General features: G+C 36.7%; 1 protein-coding gene across 1 annotated transcript in view; it reads left to right on the forward strand.

Moving 5' to 3' along the window:
* The first annotated feature begins 853 nt into the window (after positions 1 to 853).
* The window catches only part of OTOGL (otogelin like), a 141,375-nt gene continuing 118,435 nt past the window's right edge, over positions 854 to 23,793 (forward strand). Inside the window, exons 1-8 of the mRNA XM_027071177.2 lie at positions 854 to 1,112; positions 2,210 to 2,249; positions 3,211 to 3,259; positions 7,973 to 8,039; positions 9,694 to 9,792; positions 11,347 to 11,501; positions 15,400 to 15,521; positions 19,829 to 20,034. Coding sequence (XP_026926978.2) covers positions 1,037 to 1,112; positions 2,210 to 2,249; positions 3,211 to 3,259; positions 7,973 to 8,039; positions 9,694 to 9,792; positions 11,347 to 11,501; positions 15,400 to 15,521; positions 19,829 to 20,034 — 814 coding nt within the window. The 5' untranslated portion in view covers positions 854 to 1,036. The remainder of the gene's footprint in view (positions 1,113 to 2,209; positions 2,250 to 3,210; positions 3,260 to 7,972; positions 8,040 to 9,693; positions 9,793 to 11,346; positions 11,502 to 15,399; positions 15,522 to 19,828; positions 20,035 to 23,793) is intronic.

Consider the following 23,793-nt stretch of genomic DNA (forward strand, 5'->3'; position numbering starts at 1 on the left):
CAAAGGTAGTTCCTGTGTAGTCAGACATTCCTTACCACTGTGTCCCCATCTGGTAAAATGAGTCCGATAATAGTGGAGGTAGTGGATGGGATCTGCTATAGGGAATATGCACCCCTTGTATAAGCATGACTTTCACTCATTCACGGGGTTTAGGTCATCTCTGTAAGGTTCATTATGAAATATTAGAGGTGTTCTCTGATGCCCACCTAGATAGTCACTTCCAGAGAAGAGTGTGCTTACTGCTGGGATAAGAAGCCCTCTTATGTTGTCTAACTGGGCACCTGTCGTAGAGGATGGCAAAATGGAGTGGGAAGGGAGGGTCTTCAGGGCTTTACTTTACTTTAGTTTCTTTGTGAAGTCAGATATTAGAATATCAGCTTTTTGTGTTATTTTCTACTTCGTTTGTAGGATGTTTAACAGAAAGATCTGTGGGCACATGCATATGGCAACTTAAACTACATTGTAATGGGACTTGAGTTGAAAACATACGCACATCATCTTAGTTTACCTTTCACTTCTAAAGAAAACGTTACGAGAACATCTAGACATTCTAGAAACAATTGATACGATTTTATTTCACCCCTTTTTCTCAAAGAACAGGTAATTATTTATTGTGAATAAAACACACATAACAGATCAACAATTAGGAAACATGGTTATCTTCTGTGACATCAGGAGATAACAACAGGCTTTTTGTGGGTTTGATGCTGCTGTCTTATTTAGAAGTTGTGAAAGACTAATATAGGCCAAAAAGGAGTATGATGTGCAGAAGCAGGGTAGGGTGTAACTAATACGGGCTCAGGTAAGCAGCTGCCATGCATCACTAATGAGAGACTCAGCCAAAGAGTTGCCTGCAAGCTCTAAAGCTTCAGATGCTGTATGTAGTTAGAAAGACTGGAATTTCCTTTTGAATTACGTTGTTACAAAGTTATATTTATAAGGATTTGAGCACTCGACGAATGCGCCAACTTCTAAGATGCCATCATAGTAAAGACCAACAATTTGGTTGCATTTCAGGGAGAAAGGCTCCACTGAAATGAACATTGTGAGGAAACTCAATTTAATGATACCTCGGAGTATATTCTTGCTTCATTTACTGTTGTCATTACAAGGTAAGAAGTTATATGAAATTTTTACCTGATTTTATTGTGTGTTAGTCTCTCTTGCAACTGATACCAACAGTTTTCCCTTACACTGGAAGGCACTTTGAAGTCACTGGACTGAATAGATACTAAATGACCCCCAGATCATCTTTTTCAAAGTTCTTGGTAATGTAGATAATTTTGGGACTTTAGTTTTTATTTGTGTCTTTTCTTCAGATGTTAAAATCATGCTTTTATTATCATAAGTAACTATACTTGAAGAAACTCTGATTCTAATTTTTTCTTTTCTTTTTTTTTCCTAATTTTTTCTTTTCTAAAAGATGATTTAAAATGGTTGTCGATATAACTTAAACATTTGAAATTTTATAATAAATAAAGAGAAAAAGATTACCTAAACTTTCTTCATGCCATCAACCCAAGAATGGTGAACAGTTATTGTAAGAAGGACTTTAACATTTGGGGCTAAAAATTGATTTTCAATGATTTTTATAACAATTTTATTTATAAATTAATTCGTATAGAATATTTTCATGGAGAAAGCATTTATTTACATCCACTTATTAGTTTTTAATCCTGAAAAGATCTGTATATTTTGAAGCTTGTAGGGGAAGTGAGAGAAATTACTGAAACATAAGACTAGAGGGGTCATGGACTCAATCTTTCAGTCCTTGTAGTGACAAATTCCAAGGAGAAAATGTCCTAGAGTATTGAGAGCTGGAGGAGACTTTAAAGATGGACTTGTCCAGCACCATCATTTTTTTTTATGTGTTTGCTCTCTTGCTTAAACTTGGCATTTGCTAAGTGGTAGGACCAAGACTAAAATTTGGAGCTCTGACTCCAAATCTAGTGCTTCTCCCACTGTATTTATTATGTCTCTACAAATCTAGGTACACTGTTCCTTCTGTCTGGATTACCGGTTACTTTGATGACTCACAGGGGAATTTGCTGCTCAACATCCTCTAGAAAATGCAAAATAACTCCCAGCAAAACTTAGACTAAGTTTTAGAATTTAGGTTACAATGATTTGTTTAGTAACCAGAACATATGACCTCCATATATGGATAATTTGTTCCCCATTCTTATATGTGTATATTTATCTCTGGCAGGATATATTTGTGCATCATCCATCTTGACGAAAGTATCTAAGTGAGTACTTCTTGTTCTTTCTGTCCTCTAAAACATAAGTTAATGGGAATAAGCAGAGCTCAGCAGATAAATGTATCTGCTTTTGAAAAAAAATAAACTAAGTATTTTACAAAATAAGGGCATGAGATGTAGTTCTTTAAAATATTTCCACAAATTAAAAATCCTCAGGCATTCATCTCCCTATTTATGAAGAAAAACTTTTTCCTTTCATTTTAATTATAAGATGAGTTTTTGGTGGGGTCCAATGATGTAGATACTAAGGAGATAATACTTTCACTTCAAAGATTTGTAAAGAAGTTATGTTCAATAATCCCCCCTTTTATATTCTTATTATTAATATACATTGTTGATTATAATCATGCTATATCTTAGCATAGAGTAAAACAATTTTTAATGATAAAAATAAAATTGTTCTAGCACTAAATAATGAAAATCACTTTTTGAACTAAACCGATCTGCTTGATGGAAAGCAGAATTCTATTCCTCATTTGATTTTGATAAATCACAGATTGATGTGCTTATTCACACTAATGTTAATCTGTGCTTTATGACATGGAAAGGGAGAGAAGTGAATATCATGTCTGGAAAAAGTGAATGTGCTCTTGGCGAATACTTAACTCACGGGTTTTATGGTCATGTGGAGAAAATATCGTGTATTGGTGTTACGAAATTACGCTATTTTGTTTACTTCTCTATCTTCGAGTTCCTTCCTAAAATTCAGTTTACATCAGAGACCGGAGAGATTTGGGGACACTGTTGAATTTTGTAAAAGGATACAGCACCGCCACCCAAATCTAACCCCTCCAAAAGGGGAGGGGGACCTTTTAAATGTTCAACCAAGAAAGACCTCTTTGATAAAGTGATGGAAATCAGGAGGAAAACATCAGCTCTCTCTTGGGAAAGGCTTGTTCAGGTTGCCTAGGGGCCTTTGACTATACAAGTTCTTTTTGTTTTCTTCCAGAAACGGGTTTAATGAAAATCGACAGAAAAGAGCTCTTTTAGCAGCACAGGTAGGTTATGCCTCAGATGGAAAGAGGCAGAGAAATAATCCATTCTGCTTCGGGACTCTGCTGTCACTTCAACAATGAGACCTTTGTGAAGGGGAAAAAATGCTAAAAACAAGACAGGAAGGAGAAGAGGCAAAGTAACTTCTCTACTGCTTTTCTACAACCCTCAAATTCATGCTTAGTTCACGTTTACTTGTTCAGTAGAGTGCTTTTTTGCTATTTACCTCAGTTACCTACTGATAGGCTCACAGCATGTGTGGGAGATTGAATCTCATCTACATGCCAGAATTTTTTAATCATTTTAAAAATTAAGCACGATAGCAGGGTGATGCAATCAAACAAATACAAGTGAACAGGGGTAGAGAGAGGTCTACATGATCTGAGTTAAGTACTTGCAAAAAGGCATCAGAGGTGTCCTGATGTCCTGACAGACAGCTTTTATATTGTCTGACAAATCTCGATGACAGACACCTCTGGAGAGGTGACCTCTATTTTTGGAGGGCAGGTAGCACTGAATCTGAGGAGGCCCTTCTGCTTGGGTCCCCTTATATAAAGGATATGGGGTAACATAATTACAATATTTGCAAACTATGATTGGAATGTTCAAATAGGTGGATTTAAAAAATATTTCTCTATAAAAGATGGGTGGTGAAATAGAGAATCCTAACTTAAAGGTATTCATGGGAATGTAATGTGATTTGAATATTTATATAGCGAACGACTTATATATTCAAGGAGGCCTTTGTCAAAATCTGAGATGCAATCAGTTCTGCTAGTATTTTCTGGTAAATGCCTGAATTTTTACATGTTTTGGTGTTAATTAAAGAGAAGTGAAGATGGATTTGATAGGCCATTTGTGTCAATTTAGAGGAAAGAACTAATTTACTCTTATTCAGAAATCTTTTTTTTTTTTTGTAGTGAGATGGGCAAAAGATTGTCTTTGGAATGGAAACACTTTTTTCCCCCTTAAAAAGAGTGTTTTGTGTACTTAAATACTTATGCATCATGTGAAGTGGTTAAAATGATGTTTCTCTGAGAAATTTAACTACATGTTTGTCAGTTGACCATGTAAACCACAGGAAGACATCAGCATGACTCAGTAGAAAATCCATTTTGAGAAAAAAATGCATGTTGGTGAACCTACTAGTTTCAAAAATCTGTGAAATAGACCCCAAAGTTGTCCCATGAAGTGACCTGTGCATAGGGTTATACTATTGTCCATTTAGGTATTTTTAGAATTTGTATAGTTTACCCCAAAGGAGTTACCTGTGGTTAATAAGTGAGGAGCACACTTACTTGTGTTGGTTTCCCATTTAGAGAGAACCTGTTTAACATCTGAACAGGTTTTAAAAGAAGAAATGCTGAAGAAAGGCAGTGAGGTCATCATCATGCGCTGCATGAAATTTCATCCGTCATAAGTCCAGTCTTGCCCACTGATTCATAACTTCTGCTCTAGGAAGACAGAGCATCGATGGATAGATACCTGCGAGAGTAAGGATTCAGAAATATGTTGGCAATGAGATGAAGGATGAGCAAAGAAAGGGTAGACACAAACCTCTGTTTCTCTGTGCTTCCCATCCTCCTGTGGGGATGTTATCAGCAAGGAGGAAGAATGGGCTATCATCTTGTATCAGTTATGTGAACGTATGCACCCACTGCCTGGACTTCTTTTGCACTTGCCTTACGTTTCAGAAATTTTCTCCTGAAAGCAGGTGCTGAGAGACTTAGGTACAGCCAATTTATTTGGGAAGTACACAAGTAAGGGAGAGAGAAAAGTGGGACCAGGAAGGGAGAAAATCCCAGAGTGTAGAAAGGAGGGGTTTGGGGGCTCAGTCTTGGTGGTGGTCCCTGTCAGAGAGGATGAGAGAGAATCCCAAGCAGGCTCCATGCTGCCAGCACAAACAGTGAGATCATGACCTGAGCTGAAATCAAGAGTTGGACGTTCAACTGACTGAGCCACCCAGGCTCCCCCAAAATCTTTTATAGTCATAGTTCTAAACAAAGCTGGGGAGGCAGATCATTCCCATTTGAATTATGCTTCTTTTCAGTTTCATTGTTATTTTTTGATGACATACCAGGGACCACGCTAGAGACATGAAATGAATAGCAGTGCCTATTGCCTAGATTCTTAATTCTAATGAAGGTAAGACTATAAAGAAGTCATTTCTGGGGCACCTGGGTGGCTCAGTCAGTTAAGAGTACAACTTCAGTTCAGGTCATGATCTCACAGTTCGTGAGTTCGAGCCCTGCGTCGGGCTCTGTGCTGACAGCTCAGAGCCTGGAGACTGCTTCGGATTCTGTGTCTCCCCTTCTCTCTGCCTCTCCCCACTCATGCTCTGTCTCTATCTCAGAAATAAATAAACATTAAAAAAATTTTAAAAAGAAGTCATTTCTGTGTAACTTATTCATTGAATCTGACACCATCAATTATTTGCCATTATTTATATGACTTAAAAATAAAATGCTCTCCATTGTAAGTGTAAGATTCCATTCTGAGTTCAGGTTAGTTAAAAAGGTAAAAGATATGTATGTGTCTTGTCTTAGCACTGGTGAAATGTAGTGTGATGCAGGGAATGTGTGGTAATTAGGATGCTTCCATAATGAGGAGGCCAGTGTGCTAAGCACTTGTAGTTTCCATGGAGTATATATACCCTAGTTAAGTGAAAGGATATGGAGAAAAAAAAAAGGCTTGATCTTTCTTGTCTGGTGCATTCAGTTTTTGCCTAGTAATAAAAATCGGTAACTTGTTTACAACCCTTGTTCTATGCCTGGCACTGACTGCTCTTTGTGCTTTCCTTATTCATTGCATTTAATACAATTCTACTCTTATTCCATTTTATAGATTGGGAAACTGAGGATGAGGAGGTTAAATAATTTGTTCAAGCGGCTTCTGGGTGGCTCAGTTGGTTAAGCATCTGACTTGGGCTCAGGTCATGATCTCACGGTCCTTGAGTTTGCGCCCCATGTTGGGCTCTGTGCTGACAGCTCAGAGCCTGGAGCCTGCTTCAGATTCTGTGTTTCCCTCTCTCTCTGCCCCTCCTCCACTCACACACACTCTCTCGCTCTCTCAATAGTAAATAAACATTAAAAAAAATTTTTTTTCAAATAATTTGTTCAAGGTTATAAGCCTGTATGAGTCAGAGTTGAAACCAGTAGACAATGTTAGCGAGCATCAGAGATAATTCACTGGAGCTGAAGTAAGAAGATTTTGGTGCCCAGGAACATTGGTGGCTATGTTAGATGCGGACAGTTGGAAACATTACGGCTGCAGAGAGAATAAAAACTTGCTGTCTTGGGGGAATCAAAGTCACAGACTATTGTAAATTTAACTTAGTGTGAAGACAGAGGCAATGGCAAAATGGGGAGATTGAGCAGTGAGGATAAAACCAGGGAAGAATGAGAACAGGAAATAATGGAATTGGAGGCATAGTGTGGCTCAAGGAGTTTAGAAAGGAGTGTTGAAGTGTGAGAAAGAGTGTGGGAGTCCTCTTTCCTGGAATGGGGCAGGTGTGGGTATTAAAAGAACAAGACTTCACTGGAAAATGCCAAAATAAAACTGCATGTAGGAAGGAGACCAGGATCTGTTGAGGTAGGACTTTGTACCTGAAGTCACATTCCCTCTTCCCACTTTCTTCTTGTCCGTCAACCTTTCCAGTTTTTCTAACAACATCTAGTATTCAATTTGACAGTTATGTGGAAAATTTTGGGAGCATGTGTTCTTCTGGTAAATGTAGAAATGCTATTGGAAAGGACATTGCCTCAGACCATACACTAAACTATCACTGACTTTGAATAAAAACCCTTGAGAGATTAGGCCTAGTAAACCACAATTATTTGCTTATAAGCTATATTGACCTCCAAAAATCTTAAGGTTTTATCTGGGTTTCTTAAATAAATATAAATCTCTTTATTGCTAGGTGTCTATGTGTGAGGCACTATGGTGGAATTTTTACATACATCATTTTAATCTATTGTCATAACGGCACAATTAAGTAGATACCATTATTCCCATTTTACAGACAAGTAAAAGAAGACACGAAGAGGTTAAGAAACATTTTTTTTTTTAAGAACTTAGGAAACTTTCCTATATCTATGTAATGGCAAAATCAAGACTCTAATCCAGGTCTGTCTGATTCCATAATTCATACTCTTAACCATTACCTTAAAGTGGCTGGGGGTCTATAAAAAGATATACTTAAATGGCCTATGAACTTCAAAGTGTCAGTTCTTTGGAGATGGAGGGTGACACACAGTGCCAAAGCAGAAGCTTCTGTGGATGGTGTCTTCACAAATGGCTCTGCAGGTCCTCGTCTGTTGGTCCATCAGCCGCATGCATTTTCTCCAGATCGATCTGCACTTGGAAATATCAGAGAAGAGTTACTTCTGTAGGCAAAGCAGTCAGTTAATGCAAAGATTAGACTCCACTCAGGCTCTTTTCCAAAGAGGAGAGGGAGGCAGGAGAAGAACTGAGTTCAAAGAGGAGAAAGACTTACCCAAGTCAGGTAAGAGGCAAAACCAAAGCTTGAAGTCACATCCTCTAACCACAATCCGAGGAGCCCTTTCTGCCTCATCGAGATGCCTCCATAAGTCAAGGACACAGAGTTAGCACTTTATAATTGCTGTATCTGTAACTATTTCCCCAGAGTTTCTAATTTGCTTGTTTGACTCAAATTAAATAATTTAACTATTTTGATTTCTTATTTCTTTCTCTCCAAGTTTGAAGCAACATCTCCAAGATATTTCTTCCATGAAGCTATTAATTGGGGTGAGAGCAAAATAAAAGGTTGGTGTCATGCCTACATTTTTCTGTTTGCTTTCTTAAAAGACCCCTTTGAGAAATACATTGAATTAACTATTACCATTTAATGCATGAAGGAAACTGAGCCAAGGTGGTAATAATAGTAATAGTTAAGTTCACTTTATGTAGAAATTTGAATTATTTTTGTAAATTAGCAGGGTTAAACAATTAGACGAAGCTGATAGCTATGTGATCAGGAAAGATATCACTGGGTATCAGCAAATTTCTTTGTGAGTCATTTACTTGTTCCTTGATTCCCTGACATCTTTATTCTGGCTTACCCACTTCCCATTTCCATTAAGCATAATGCTGATGATAGTTTGAAATTGAATTCCAACTTTTCCTTTTATTTAAAATAGCAACTATTCCTGGCTAGTTTTGGCTAGCCAGGAGAATAAACAGGGTTGTAAATAAATTTCTGAAGGAGATACATTTGTTTGTCTAGATATTTATTTATTTATTTATTTATTTGATATTTATTTATTGTAAAAATGTTAAGATTGTGTTCTAAGATAAAATTTATAGGGAAAAAACTGCATTTAAATTTGTGAAAACATGACTTTACCTTGATCAGTGGATCAATCAAAATCAAATGGAAACAGCTCATTTTCCCTCAGTTAAGAGTTGGAGAGAGAATTGTAGGTCTTTAAATGTAAAAAGACTTTAAATTGATGGATCTTAAAAGTAGAATAATAATAGGATTTTCTTATTCTTGACTTTGTCAGAATGGTGGTCAATTCATCACAGTTCGTTAACTGCCTTCCATGACCTTAACATATTCCTGAAAGGCTCAATCTTTAGTACTTCTTTATGGTGACTCAGAGATGTCTTCTCGTTCTCTTGATGTGTTACTTAAATTCTTCCTGCTTGAAATTTGCTAATTACTCCTTGTCCTCTCTCCTTTTTAGAGGAAAAATTTTCACTGTGATTCATTTGCATTTTAAAAACATACCCAGTAGCTCATAGTTTCTTGCTTCCTCTTTTCAGCATAATCCTTTGGGGCAATTTTTCTTTCCATGAAAAAGAGCATTTTTGGTGAAGGCCGGCCATGACTTTGGTTTATACCCATTAAAGTTAAGTATGAGTCAGGAAGAATATATTATTTGTAATGGAGCCTGAAGATTAATTAATACACACACTTTGGATGAAATATTTAATTCTTCTCTTCAAAAATGGGAGCTTCCATTTGAGTTTTTTATGCTTCACCTGATCCCTCGAGCTAATGATGGACGCTATTCTTTAATACACTTGCTCCTGGAGATGGAGACCATTGGACGTGCAGCCAGGGCCAAACTCCGTCAACAGAATCATCTGCAGTTTGTGCATTTCTGGTTCTCATCATCTGGGACAGGGATTCCTTACATGGGAACTTGACCTTTCAATTGCTTGAAGGAAGCTAACCTTTGCTCTCAGGGTGGTTTGAGATGTGAAATCCTGTCTTTCTTGTTTCACAGCACACATAATGAAATGAACTAGATAGAGACTTGACAGGCTTAATTCTTTAGCCCATCAAGGCAAGAGGCCCAGGGTTCTGTTTGAATTAATAATGGTTACAGTTAGTCCAAGCTAAATCTTGACATTTTATGTTTATAAGAACTGAGGCACGCCAGAAGATAACTTATTTTTTTTTGCCTGTCAGGTTCTTGTCCTCATGAATGTCTTAATGGAGCTTTCTGTTCTAAGACTGGTACATGTGACTGTCAAATATTTCAGGCACTTGGGACACGGTGCCAGATTGGTAAGTTTCAGGGATGCTTGAGGGAATTACAAGTCGAGGGGAACTTTAAGGTTAATTTGCTATGTAAGTGTTCAGCCACTGGGGATTGGGACAATCATATTATGTACTAACTAGAGTGTCCATAATTCATTCCTATAATTTAGAAACAATGTAAAAGAAAATAGGTATGTCCACTTTCCTTTCTCACTGATCTCTACAACTTCCTCCAGCCTTTTTTCCACTTTACATTATATTAATCCATTAAACTATGTTCTTATTCATTTCTCTGTTGCTTTATAAATCAGATTTGTTACTTGGAGCCCTCATTCTTTTTGACTTTGAATTAACTGGACATTCTGTACATAAAATAGAAACAATTTTGAGAGCTCTTCAAAGGCAGAGGGTTTTTAAAAAATATTTTTATCCACAGTGTCTAGGATAAGGTCCGACATCAACAATGATAGATATTAATTTGTTTAATGAGTATTTATGGAATGTCTATTAAATCCCAGGCCTGGCCCTGGGGCTACAATAGTGAGCAATATAGACATGTTTCTGCCCTCCTGGAGGTTACAGTCTAGAGGAAGGGACTGATGCACAATGGATACACATTAATTATACTTGTACCACATGCTATAAAAGAAAGTATAAGATTCTATGAAAATATGCAACAGAGGCAAGGCATACTGTTAGAGAAGTCTGAGTAATGAATCACTCTGTGTTATTTTCCTGTAAAGGCCAAAGTTGGCCAAGGCTAATAAATTTAGGTAAAATTACAAAGAAAAGGCACAATGATTGTGCCTTATCTCTATGTTCCCTGTAGCATGTGTTAAAATGTTATACACTGAGTGCTCTGTAAAGGTCATTGACTTCCATATTATTCTAGAGGGAAGGGTCTAGAAAATCAAAATAGAATAGAGGATTATCCACAAGGGGACAAAGGGAGGAAGACATGAGAACAGTGAAGATGAAGTTGTACAATTTAAGATGATAGTTGCTTAAAATTTGGTCAGTCTGAGGTCATGGATTCCTAAGTTCCAGCATACTTTAGATGACTAATGCTCCCCATCCCTAGGTCTCAGACATATAAACATGATTTTTCTTTTGCCAGTGGTTATTTTTCTCTGTGGACAGTATTAAGATATATTTTTTTAAAAATTGCAGAGTCTGGAATACTCTAATGCTGTTCATGCAAATTTTTAGGGCACTCAATGGGGACATTTCTTTCTTTTCTGAGGCATTATATTTGTTTTATCACTGTTACCTTCTTTTACTGTATCATTTTCCCCACTCTTCTCTTCTTCCAGAGTCTTCCTTTAAAAGCAAAAGTTAAGGAATTTTCTAACATAAATCCTTTCTTCAAAACAGCTTGGAGACCATGTTTTCCTTCAGGAGAGTTTAACAGTTTTGCGAGCAACTCATAATTTTATGTTAGTTATTTTTTTCTGTGGTACTGACTGCCAAAGGGAAATATTTATTTTACTGAAAATTAGAGTCACCTACCATAACTGAATCCTGCCAGAAACAGGGTGTAATTTATTTTATTCTACTGAATATGATCCTATTTCTTTTCAGTGCCGAATATGGGCAATGGCAGAGATGGGATTTGCAAAACCTGGGGACAGTACCACTTTGAAACCTTTGATGGCATTTACTATTATTTCCCAGGAAACTGTTCTTACATCTTTGCAAAGGACTGTGGTAATTTGGAGCCTCGGTACACTGTATGGGTAGGTGATCCTAGGACATAATTAACTTAAAGATTTTTTTTCTGGCAAGTCTGTATTTTTAAAGTACAGGACAAATGATGGAAAATGTATAATAATCATAGCATGCATACTTAGGGCTCTGACTGGGGAAGGAGAGGGATTGGTTCTTACTGGAATGGACTAAATATGTAGCTAAATTGGGTATATTCTATTGAGATGGAGCCTTGGACTGGGAGAAGAAGGGTTTGGATCCAGGTGGGAGAGAATTGCAGGCAATGCAGAATGTCTGTATCACAGATGTCAAATTATATCAACTCCAGTTAATGTCCTTATTCTTCAGATTTGATGTGAATGTTTTGAAGAGGGAGTGGGTTTGGGCACCAACCAAATTGCTCATACACATTTCCTTCCTGACACTTCCAGTGTGAGGTACACCTGGATTAATGTTTCTCAAAGGTGCCCTTTGGTATGAGCCCGAGATGGGCATTCAGGAAACAGAGCACATAAGCACAGGCTCGAGGCATGGAGGCAGGCAGCTAATTACTAGGTAGATTCATACTACAGGATTGAGCTCAGAGAGTTAGTGCTTAGTTGAAGAACTCTTGATTCAGAAAAATTCTATTTTTTATAACTTTGTTTATTTATTTTGAAAGAAAGAGAGAGAGTGAGAGAGAGAGATAGCACAAGTGGAAGAGGAGCAGAGAGAGAGGGAAAGAGAGAATCCCAAGCAGGCTCCACGTTCCGTGCTGAGCTTGATGCGGGGCTTGATCTCACGACCGTGAGATCAAGACCTGAGCCAAAATCAAGAGTCAGATGCTTAAATGACTGAACCCCCCAAGTGCTCTGATTTGGAAGAATTCTTAAGAGAAATTCAAGCATGGGGCACCTGGGGGCTCAGTCAGTTAAGCATCTGACTTTGGCTCAGGTCATAATCTCATGGTTTGTGAGTTCAAGCCCCAAGTCAGGTTCTGTGCTGACAGTTCAGAGCCTGGAGCCTGCTTTATATTCTGTGTTTCCCTCTGTCTTTGCCCCTCCCCTGCATGTGCACACTCTCTCTTTCCCAAAAGTAAATAAAAATTAAAAAAAAATACAAGCTGCAGAGGGGTTTTAGTTGAACCAATAAAGTCAGGGACCTCTTTCCCTGCCTCACCATCTTCCCCTGTATTTCCAGCTATCTCAAAACACAGTCAGAAAACTGCTGTGCTATCCTGTTCAAAAGCTAAAACTCTTCATAGGCATTATTTGTTTCAATTCCTGCTTCCCTTTTCCCTTCTAACTTACATTAGAGTTGCCAAAATTTTCCTCCTCTCCTAGGTGATGCAAATATTAAAAAGTAGGCCCTGAAGCTTTTTAAGAACAACAAATCCTTGTGACCCAGAAAGGAAATGAAGTCTATTGAAAGTTAACTTACCGGGCTTAAAGATAAAAAATTCCCATGTCTCCTTAGATAGGGAAGTTAGTGGCATGCATCTTCGGTATTTACAGGGCTCCTATTTTCAGTCACTTATTGTCTGTTACTCCTCCACTCTTTCTCTGGGTTTATCACTTAAACACCTTCTGACTCCCTCATTGAAATGTTCTTGTCCAGAGTCTCACTCCTTTGAAGAATAAAGTGTCAACTAGATACTCTGTCCTTTGTTAATAACACACAGTGCTAAACTGTGCTCCCAGAGTTAATATTGTTTCTACTTGGCTCTGTCTTGGATGGTGGAAAATTTTCAGGTCAACAAATCCATTTGCTTTAAATGTCATCCTTTCCCTGATTATAGAAGTAGTTCACTTCTCTTGGAGAGAACTTGAAAATTTCAGAGAAGTCTAAAAAAATAGAAATATCAGTAAGAGTTACCATTGCTAATGGCTTCATATATTTTCTTCTACACTTTTTTCTGTGACTTTTAAACACATTTATAATCTTGAAATCATACTATGTATAATTTTCTGTCCTAGATTTTCACCTGATATTATGTGAAGAACTTTCTTCCACGTCAAGTATTCTTAAAACCCATTTTTTTTAGCTGTATTTGTTTCAATTTGTGGAATACTCAAATTATTTACTTATGCCCTGTTTTAGAAATTTAGGTTTTCAAATTTTTTTCAGTATTTTAATAGATAAATTGATAAACATCTTTATGCATATATCCTTTTTCATATTCCCAATCCTTTTCTTTTTCTTTTTAAATTTAATTTTACTTTTATAAAAATAATACATGTATACAGTCTAAAAAATTCATCTAAGGCAGTGAAGCAAAACTGTAGCCCCTGTTTGCCTTCATTCCCAACCCTAGCTAAAATCTGGCTCCCCAAAGGCAATTTCTCTAGCTCTTTAAGCTGTTTCTTCAGGCTTTTATCTTACATGCCAAAATATGCCATTATTTCTTTAGCTTTCAAGTTAGGCTTTACTCATTCATTTCTGACTATGGAAGATGGAATCATCTTTGTTACATCACCCTTCCTGCCCCTAACGCACACACACACGCACACACACACACACACTCACAGACACACATACACTTTCCTTCCCTCCTCTTAATGGGGTTGTATCACCATCTTAGGTTAAATGATATGTGGTTTTTACATTATTGTCATTTACATATTATACCTTTATGAATTCATATAAATATTGTTTAGACTTGAGCCCAGTAAGTTATTATTTAATTTCTATTCTTTGTACATTTGTATAGAGTTAGCATTTACCCCATTTTTTGTTTGCTACATTTTCTATGTTCCAATCAATAATGTTTTTTTAAGTTGATTTATTTATTTTGAGAGATAGGATGTGAGCAGGAAAGGGGCAAAGAGAAAGGGAGAGAGGGAGGATCCCAAGCTGGCTCTGCACTGTCTTTGCAGAGTCCAACATGGGGCTCAAACTCATGAACTATTAGATCATGACCCAAGCTGAAACCAAGAGTAGAACGTTTAACTGACTGAGCCACCCAGGTGCCCCCTAATTTTTTTTTTAATTTCAAATTCTCTATCTCCATAAATTTCTTCTCAATGTGGTCAGATTTTTATACTTTGCTTTTTGAATGTTTGAAATTAACATTGGAATGGGGTAAGACATTCTAACATTCCTCTCCTTCCTTTTCTTCTCTTTGCTTTTATTTTCTTTCTTGTTTTCTTTTCTTCCTTGTTTTTTTCTTTCCTTCTTTTTTCCTTCCTTCCTTCCTTCCTTCCTTCCTTCCTTCCTTCCTTCCTTCCTTCCTCACTCGCTCTTTCCCTTCCTCCCTCTTTCTTTCTTTCTTTCTTTCTTTCTTTCTTTCTTTCTTCCTTTCTTTTCTTTCTTTCTTTCTTTCTTTCTTTCTTTCTTTCTTTCTTTCTTTCTCTTTCTTTCTTCTTTCTTTCTTTCTTTCTTTCTTTCTTTCTTTCTTTTTCTCTTTCTTTCTTTCCTCATAAACTAATTTTCCCATCAAGGTTTGGGAAATAATATTTGTCTTCCCTAAAATATTATTTTATTTTTAGAGCAATTTTATTTTACAGAGGTTATAGTCACTTTTTTGCAATCTGTAAGTGTTCCATTGTGTAGAGCTCCATTTCATGATTCTTTAACATGACATGGACATGTAAAATACAAATGTGTGTTTTTGTGGTGCTCTACTGTCCTCTTCCTAGACCTAATTTTATTCCAGTACATACCATGTATCTTTAGAATATTGACACTCAACATGTAAAGAGTCAGATCATTTAAAAAATATGCTGAATTAATGTGTACTCTATGGAGTTAATTTTGCTGTCCAATTTCTGTGGTAAATCTTTCTCTTGGAAATCCTAAATGTAGTTGTAATTTTGTGAAGTGTCATAGGACTAATGGTGCTGTAGAACTGTAGACAGGCATTGTGGCTTTGGTGACTCGAATGAAGGCCTACATATCTGTTGCTGGTTCCTATGCTTTCTTTTCTTTTTTTTTTTTTTCTCTTTTAAGGTTCATAATAGCCCTAAGTGCCATGGTTCAGTGTATTACTGTTATCGGTCAATCAGCTTGTTCTTTTCAGACCAAGAGGAAATTCGAATTTATGGGCATGAAATAAAAAAGAATGGAATCAGGTAAGATGTGATAAATGATATAATAAAAATAACACCATGAATTAATAGAATTTCCAAACATCTCATGCTTGAAAGTGAATTATGGAGAGTAGGAAGAGAGAATTTCTTTCTTTTTTATGTTTATTTATTTATGTATTTGTTTTTTAATTAATTAATTTTTAATTTACATCCAAGTTAGTTAGCATATAGTGCAATAATGGTTTCAGGAGTAGATTCCAGTGATTCATCCCCTATGTATAACACCCAGTGCTCATCCCAACAAGTGTCTTCCTTAATGCCCCTTGGCCATTTGGCTCACCCCCCCTCCACAGCCCTTCCAGCAACCCTCAGTTTGTTCTCTGTATTTAAGAGTCTCTTATGCTTTGCCCTCCCCCCGTTTTTATATTATTTTTGCTTCCCTTCCCTTATGTTCCTTTGTTTTGTATCTTAAATTCCACATATGAGTGAAGTCATATGATATTTGTCTTTTTCTGACTGACTTACTTTGCTTAGCATACATAATACCCTCTAGTTCCATCCATATTGTTGCAAATGGCAAGATTTCATTCTTTTTGACTGCTGAGTAATACTCCATTGTGTATATCTATCTATCTATCTATCTAGATATATATATATATATATATATATATATATATATATATATATATATACCACATCTTCTTTATCCATTCATCTGTCAATGGGCATTTGGGCTCTTTCCATACTTTGGCTATTGTCGATTGTTGCTATAAACATTGGGGTACATGTGCCCCTTCAAAACATCACACCTGTATCCTTTAGATATATACCCATCAATTGCTGGGTCATACGGTAGTTCTATTTTTAACTTTTTGAGGAAACTCCATGCTATTTTCCAGAGTGACTGCACCAGTTTGCATTCCCACCAGCATTGCAAAAGAGATGAGAGGATTTCTTTCAAACAACAACCTTAAAGTTATAACCTACAGATATCAAGACTTCAGCAAGTGCCGAGGCCAGTCATGTGACCAGGAATCCAACCAATTTAACCTCCTTAATGTTTGTGCAGGATACACTTATGTTTGATTAGATAGAAATGAGATTATCACATCCTTTTTCTAAGAAAGATTCAGGAGAAATCTTCATAGTTCAACTCTTATTTTTGTTCTCTTTCTTAAATCTTTTTCTTTCTTTCTTTCTTTCTTTCTTTCTTTTTTCTTTTTTTCTCTCTTTCTTTCTTTCTTTCTTTCTTTCTTTCTTTCTTTCTTAGCAGTAACTTAAAATAAAACTAAACCTTTGGAAGTCTTTTCCAAATTTGTATGAATGAGGTTTGGATATTAATTGAGACTTTCCATTAGTGTTCTGACAATGATTCAGAGCCAATAAATAACTAGTCTTCTTGGGTAAATCAGAGAGACTCCCAGTTTCGCCTTCCTAGCTGACAAGAAGATCTGAGAGTTTGGGTGAAGGAGCGTTTATTAGTTCGAAGAAAGGCTTTATACTTAATGTAGGAATGCTGTGGAATAGTCTACCTTCCAATCTAAATAATTGTAGAAATACTCAATTTAAAATATTCCTTGGCTGAGTTATGACAGAAAATGTAAATTGTGGGATGGAACAATTCTGTCTGTCATTTAGAATTCATTAGCAAGTGTTTGAACCCTAGGGATTCTTTCCAGCACAATGACCTTACCACCCTATGTACTTTGTTCTCAGTTTAGATTCCTCAAGAGGCAGCAGGTGATAGCATAAAGGGTTTTGGATGAAGCAGCAGGCAGCAGGCACTGACCTTGGCTTTGTCACAGTCAGGTGACCCCAAGCAGTCTCTCACCTCTCTCAGGCTTATTTTCTTGATCATTTGGGTTCTGTACTTCTCATTTTCTTAGAAAAGAAGGCTTAGCCATTTGAATGGGAATATAATGTAATTGCATATGTATTTCTTGGAGCTGAATTTAAATAATTATTTAGGATTCCTTATATGGGATTTGGGGTAACATAATGGACCCTTTAAAAAATTATTGTTTTGTAAAACAAAAACGCCATTCAAGTAGGTTTTCGGGAATACTAACTCTTTGTTAAATCTCGAGAAAATATTTCTTTGAGGATTTCCATTTGTATGAGAGATTGCATTTATATGATTTGTATGATGGGAAGAGGATGATTTTCTTATTATTCGACTAAGTTGCTTATAATAATGCTGCATCTGGCCTAGGGCCTAATTCAAAGCAGGTGTTAGGGAAATATTTGTTAAAATCAAATCAAATCAACCCTGTAAGGCTCTGGACTTTGGTTCTTTCACCTGTGAAATGAAGGGTGTTGGTACATGTAAACCCATGAATAATTTTCAGCATTAATTTGTACATTCATTTTCGTTTGCATTGTGAATGTTTCCTGACTAGGTTGCGCGGAGTTTTTCTTAATTTTATGGGAGATTATCTAATTTTTACTATTATTCTCCATCTCTAGTGGCATTCTTTTATGTTATAGACAGCTGGGTAATTACAGTTAGGAATCTTTTATTTTTAAAAATTGTATATTTCATCAAATTTTCTGTGAAAGAATCAAATGACAAATGATCAAACCAAAAAATACTCACAACCGAGCCACTCTATCTCCATACATTTAACATCCTATAGCTATGAAATACTTTTATAAAACATGATTCACTTTTTTCAAGTATAGCTTTTATAAACTTGCAAACTTAAACAATATTATTCATACTGACTTTTACTGTGAATTTAATATGAATTTCTCATGCTTATAATTTATATTTTTTTAATGTTTACTTATTTTTGAGAGAAAGAGAGACAGAGCATGAATGGGGGAGGGACAGAGGGAGAGAGGGAGACACAGAATCCAGAGCAGGCTCCAGGCTCTGACCTGTCAGCACAGAGATGGATGCAGGGCTCGAACTCACCAACTGTGACATTATGACCTGAGCCGAAGTCAGAGGCTTAACCAATTGAGCCACCCAGGCGCCCCTCATTTTTATAATTTTTAATAAGAATAGATTAGGGTTGTAGTAAACTAGAGTCTTATTTATTACCCAAAGTAAAGTTTAGTTATTTTCCTATTCTTATACCTAATTCTCCATAAAAAACTATTTGCAAACAGCTCTGTACAAGCGGTTGCAGATATTTTGAATGATTTCTTTAGGGACTGTCACTTTGTTAGCCAGTAGGTTTGGTTTTACGGTTTTTGTTCCATGGGACTTGCTCTTTCTGGGAAGGAACTCTCACCAGTTTGAAGCCTTTGAGAAAAATGTGTGGATATACCTACTAACCTCCTTCCTCACTCATATTACAGGTTATAACTCTCAACTAGCATGACTATTTTAGTAAAAATGACTTTTTCCTTCCCTTTTTTTTTGAGAGAGAGAGAGTGCAAGTAGGGAAAAGAGCTGGGTTGGGGGGGAGAGACCGAGAGAGAGAGCGAGAGAGAGAGAGAGAGGGAATATCTTAAGCAGGCTCCATGTTCAGTAACGAGCCTGATGCAGGTCTCAGTCTCATGACCCTGGGATCATGACCTGAGCTGAAATCAAGAGTTGGATGCTCAATTGACTTGGCCACCCAGGCACCCCTCCTTCCATTTTCTTAATTATTAGCACTTGCTCTTTTCTGTAATATTCGTAGAAGGAGTCCAGTCACCTTTCAAAAGTATTTTAGGTGACTTACTGTGCTTTTAAAGTGTCCATTGCTCAGTTTTCTTCAGTTCTGTCATTTTCCCCACATCCTTTCTATGTGTACATGGTTGTGAAAAGTGAAAAGACTAGCCATTGGATTAGGAGTTTAAATATTCAATGTGACCCTTGTTTAAAGAGGTCTAATTATATCCAATTTAAAATTATGAATATAACCCTTATGCAATACCATATGACAAAGTATTTTATATTCCCAATAATGAACTTTACAGTATTAAATATGTAAATTATAATTGATCATGCCCATAAATTTTTCTTTTGGAAAACAGCGACTTACACCAAGGTGCTGGTTTGGAGATAGAAGCTCTTAGGTCCTTACAGCCAAGTTTAAAAGAAAATTAAACAAAATCAGAACTCAGTGTGTTTCCATATTTTCACCATTGTTTGTCCTTACTTCAAAATTGTTGAGCAGCATTTTTAGATTATCTTGAACTCTCTAGTAAAAAATAAATATATTTAAGCTCTCATTGGTTTATATAAAGTTATTTTAAAGATTTATAAAATCACTGATATTTAGCAGAAATGTATTTTCGGTTGGTTGAAAGAAGCATTCAGTTATATGTGTAAAATCTTTATCAGTGTGGAAATAGGCCATTTATAACGGATTCCTCATCATAATGCTTAACTTGTCTTTGTTCTATTTTTCAAGTTTAACATTGCCTGAGACTATTGGGCAGGTTTTCATTGAGAAACTAGCTGACTATATTCTGGTGAAAACCTCCTTTGGTTTTTCATTGGCTTGGGATGGAATATCTGGAATTTACCTCAAACTGTCTCAGGAGCATAAAGGGAAATCATGTGGCTTATGTGGAAACTACAATGACATTCAATCTGATGATTTCATCATTCAGCAAGGTAAGTGGAGTGGAAGAAATGTGGGGTACTTCAGAGGTCTTCTTCCTTCACTGAGCCAGCTATTTGTATACAGAAGGGTGCAACTTGTCCTCGGTTAGGTAAAATTGGTAGCTATCGCTTGTCTGCTCTAGTGATTTTAAGTGAAGCTTGAATAGGAAAATATATATGTGTCATTCTTGAAATCCATAAGGTAGTTTACATTTTTTTCATTTCCTAATAATTTTTAAAAATTTATTTATTTAAATTCAAGTTAGTTAACATACAGTGTAGTATTGGTTTCAGAAGCAGAACCTAGTGATTCATCACTCACATATAACACCCAGTGCTCATCTCAACAAGTGCCCTCCTTAATGCCCATCACCCACTTAGCCCACCCCCAGCGCACCTCCCCTCCAGCAACCCTCAGTTTGTTCTCTGTATTTAAGAGTCTCTTATGGTTTGCTTCCCTCTGTGTTTTTATCTTATTTTTCCTTCCTATCCCCTGTGTTCATCTGTTGTGTTTCTCAAATTCCGCATACAAGTGAAATCATGTGATATTTGTCTTTCTTCTTAATCCATTCATCAGTCAGTGTACATTTGGGCTCTTTCCATAATTTGGCTATTGTTGATAGCTGTGCTATAAACGTTGGAGTGAACATGCTCCTTTGAATCAGCATTTTTGTATCCTTTGGATAAATACCTAGTAAGTACAATTGCTGCATTGTAGGGTAGTTCTATTTTTAATTTTTTGAGGAACCTCTATGCTGTTCTCTAGATGGGCCTCACCAGTTGGCATTCCCACCAACAGTGCAGAGGGGTTCCCCTTCCCCCACATCCTCACCAACATCTGTTGTTTACTGTGTTGCTAATTTTAGCTATTCTGACTGGTGTGAGGTGGTATCTTATTGTGGTTTTGATTTGTATTTCCCTGATAATGAGTGATGTTGAACATCTTCTCATGTGTCTGTTAGCCATCTGTATGTCTTTTTTGGGAAAGTGTCTGTTTATGTCTTTTGCCTATTTCTTCACTAGATTATTTGATTTTTGAGTGTTGAGTTTGATAAATTCTTTATAGATTTTGGATACTAACCCTTTATCTGATGTGTCATTCGCAAATATTTTCTCCCAACCCATCAGTTGCCTTTTAGTTTTGTTGATTGTTTCCTTCTCTGTGCAGAAGCTTTTTATCTTGATGAGGTTGCAATAGTTCATTTGCTTTTGTTTCCCTTGCCTCTGGAGACATGTCTAGTAACAAATTGCTGTGGCTGAGGTCAAAGAGGTTGTTGCCTGTTTTCTCCTCTGGGATTTTGATGGTTTCCTGTCTTACATTTAGGTCTTTCATCCATTTTGAGTTGATTTTTGTGTATGGTGTGAGAAAGTGGTCCAGTTTCACTCTTCTGCATGTGGCTGTCCAGTTTTCCCAGCACCATTTGCTGAAGAGAATTTTTTCCATTGGCTATTCTTTCCTGCTTTGTTGATGATTAGTTGGCCAGACTTTTATGGGTCCGTTTCTGGGTTCTCTATTCTGTTCCATTTATCCATGTGTCTGTTTTTGTGTCAGTATCATACTGTCTTGGTGATTATAGCTTGAAGTCTGGAATTGTAATGCCTCCATAAATTAGTTAATTTGTTAAATTAAGATAGAAGTCTAAGTCATGTAACAAATATTAATTGGGTATTTACTTTGTGTCAAGCACTGTTACAGGAGCTTGGGATGCATCAGTGAAGAAAACAAAGACTCCTCCCTTCTCTGGGTTTATATTTTAGTAATGCAAACCCATTTGAGACAAACTTACTTACTTTTAGACAAAAGATATTTTGCATCAAGTCTTCATAGAAATTAATTCATTGACTACCAAATAATAATTAAAAAAATAATAATGTGGGGGCGCCTGGGTGGCTCAGTCAGTTGAGCGTCCGACTTCGGCTCAGGTCACGATCTCACGGTCCGTGAGTTCTAGCCCCGCGTCGGGCTCTGGGCTGATGGCTCAGAGCCTGGAGCCTGCTTCCGATTCTGTGTCTCCCTCTCTCTCTGCCCCTCCCCCGTTCATGCTCTGTCTCTCTCTCTGTCTCAAAAATAAATAAATGTTAAAAAAAATTAAAAAAAATAATGTGAACAGAGTTTATAAAAGTTGAATAAAAACTTGGAAAATTTTTTTATCATGTATGATGATGTACATATCTTTATTTATTCTAAGTCATGAAACTAATTTCAGTGAGCCATTAAAAATGGGGGCTGTTTTGTCAGCAATAACAATAATATTCCTTGATACTATTTACAATAACAGTTAATAGGAGCATGTAGCTATATTATTTCCAACCCTTACACCATCCTATAAGACTGTTGGTATTTTCTTAACTTTACAATGAGGGCACAAGGTGATGTGCCCAATGTAACACAGCTGGTAAATGATATTGTCAGTGTTGGTTTACAGATCTGACTGGCTTCCAACCCCATGCTTAGATAAATGTTTGAGAAATTGACTTTTAATCTATAAAAGTGCTATGTATATCATACTTTTTTTGTTTTATAATAAAATTCATAAAGAAGTTTCACCCATATGTTGTGTTTTAAGAGACAGTGAAAGTCCTGCTTAGAGTGTGAGTTCTGGAGTCAGATTGTGGGATTCAAGTTCTGCTTTGTCACATATTAAATCATCTCAGTTTAATGATACAATGATAGCATTAGAGTTACAAGGATTAAATGAGATAATCCATGCAAAATATTTAATGCAGTGGCTGCCACATAGTTAACGCCGAATACATTTTAGCGAATTTACAATCATCTCCAAGTGTTCTCAGTAAGCCTAGAATGGAGCTAACAGGAAAGTGCTTGATTAACACTGCTTTAAGAGGCCCTTGCTAGAATGCAGACATTTTACCCAAGATGGATAATGCATCACTGGGGCTAGTTTACTAATTTGCTAGGGTTCCATAGCGTCAGTTTCCTCATGTGTAAAGATGATAATAATGACCCCAAGAACTTCTTAGCCTGTGGGGATCAAATGAGAAAACGTAAGTGAAAGTGTTCAAAAGTCTGCGAGCACCATATACACATGTACAGTGTTGAGATCATCTTGACATGCGATTTTGCATCCCGTTGGATACATAGAATGAGAGGATTCACAGACTTGGCATCTTGAGACTATATTAGGAAGTAGGGTTTTGGACTCAGGCCACACCAGTCGGATGGCCATTGTTGATTTCTTTGTCTTCTGTATCAAAGCTTCATGAAGAAAATAATTTCAATTCAGTTCTCAGTGTTAGAAAAGACAGCTATGGACAACTTCTCCTGGGACATCTGAGGAACTGGTATAGAGGTGAGGATAGAAAATAGCATCTGCTCTTGCTAGAGGCAGAGAGACTCCAGTTAGGACCTTACTTAAGGGTCAGACAGACTTTGATAACCTGGAACATAAAGTGGTTGCTCTCAGTGAGATACCTGGGGCAGCCTGAACCAAAGTGTTCACAGATGATAGCGGGGAGAAGGCTGACAGAAGGCAATTGAACTGAATTATGGCTGAATTGACAGAAGGCAAGAAGGACCCTGGAAAGTATGTAGGAAGAGCCTAAAGAGAGATTTCAGCTTTTTTGTACAAAGTTTTATTTGGTGCCCAGTGTAAAGTGTAGTATTAAAAAAACTAACACCAGTAATTGATAAGGATGTGACTAGCACCTGCCCTTTGATTTTCTCCCATTCTGTAATAATGCAAGAAAATGTCTACAGATAAGCTATATTACATTTGGCTTTAACATGCCTAGTATTTTTTTTGAAACTCA

This window comes from Acinonyx jubatus, chromosome B4 (assembly GCF_027475565.1).
Source record: "Acinonyx jubatus isolate Ajub_Pintada_27869175 chromosome B4, VMU_Ajub_asm_v1.0, whole genome shotgun sequence".
Classification (NCBI taxonomy): domain Eukaryota; kingdom Metazoa; phylum Chordata; class Mammalia; order Carnivora; family Felidae; genus Acinonyx; species Acinonyx jubatus.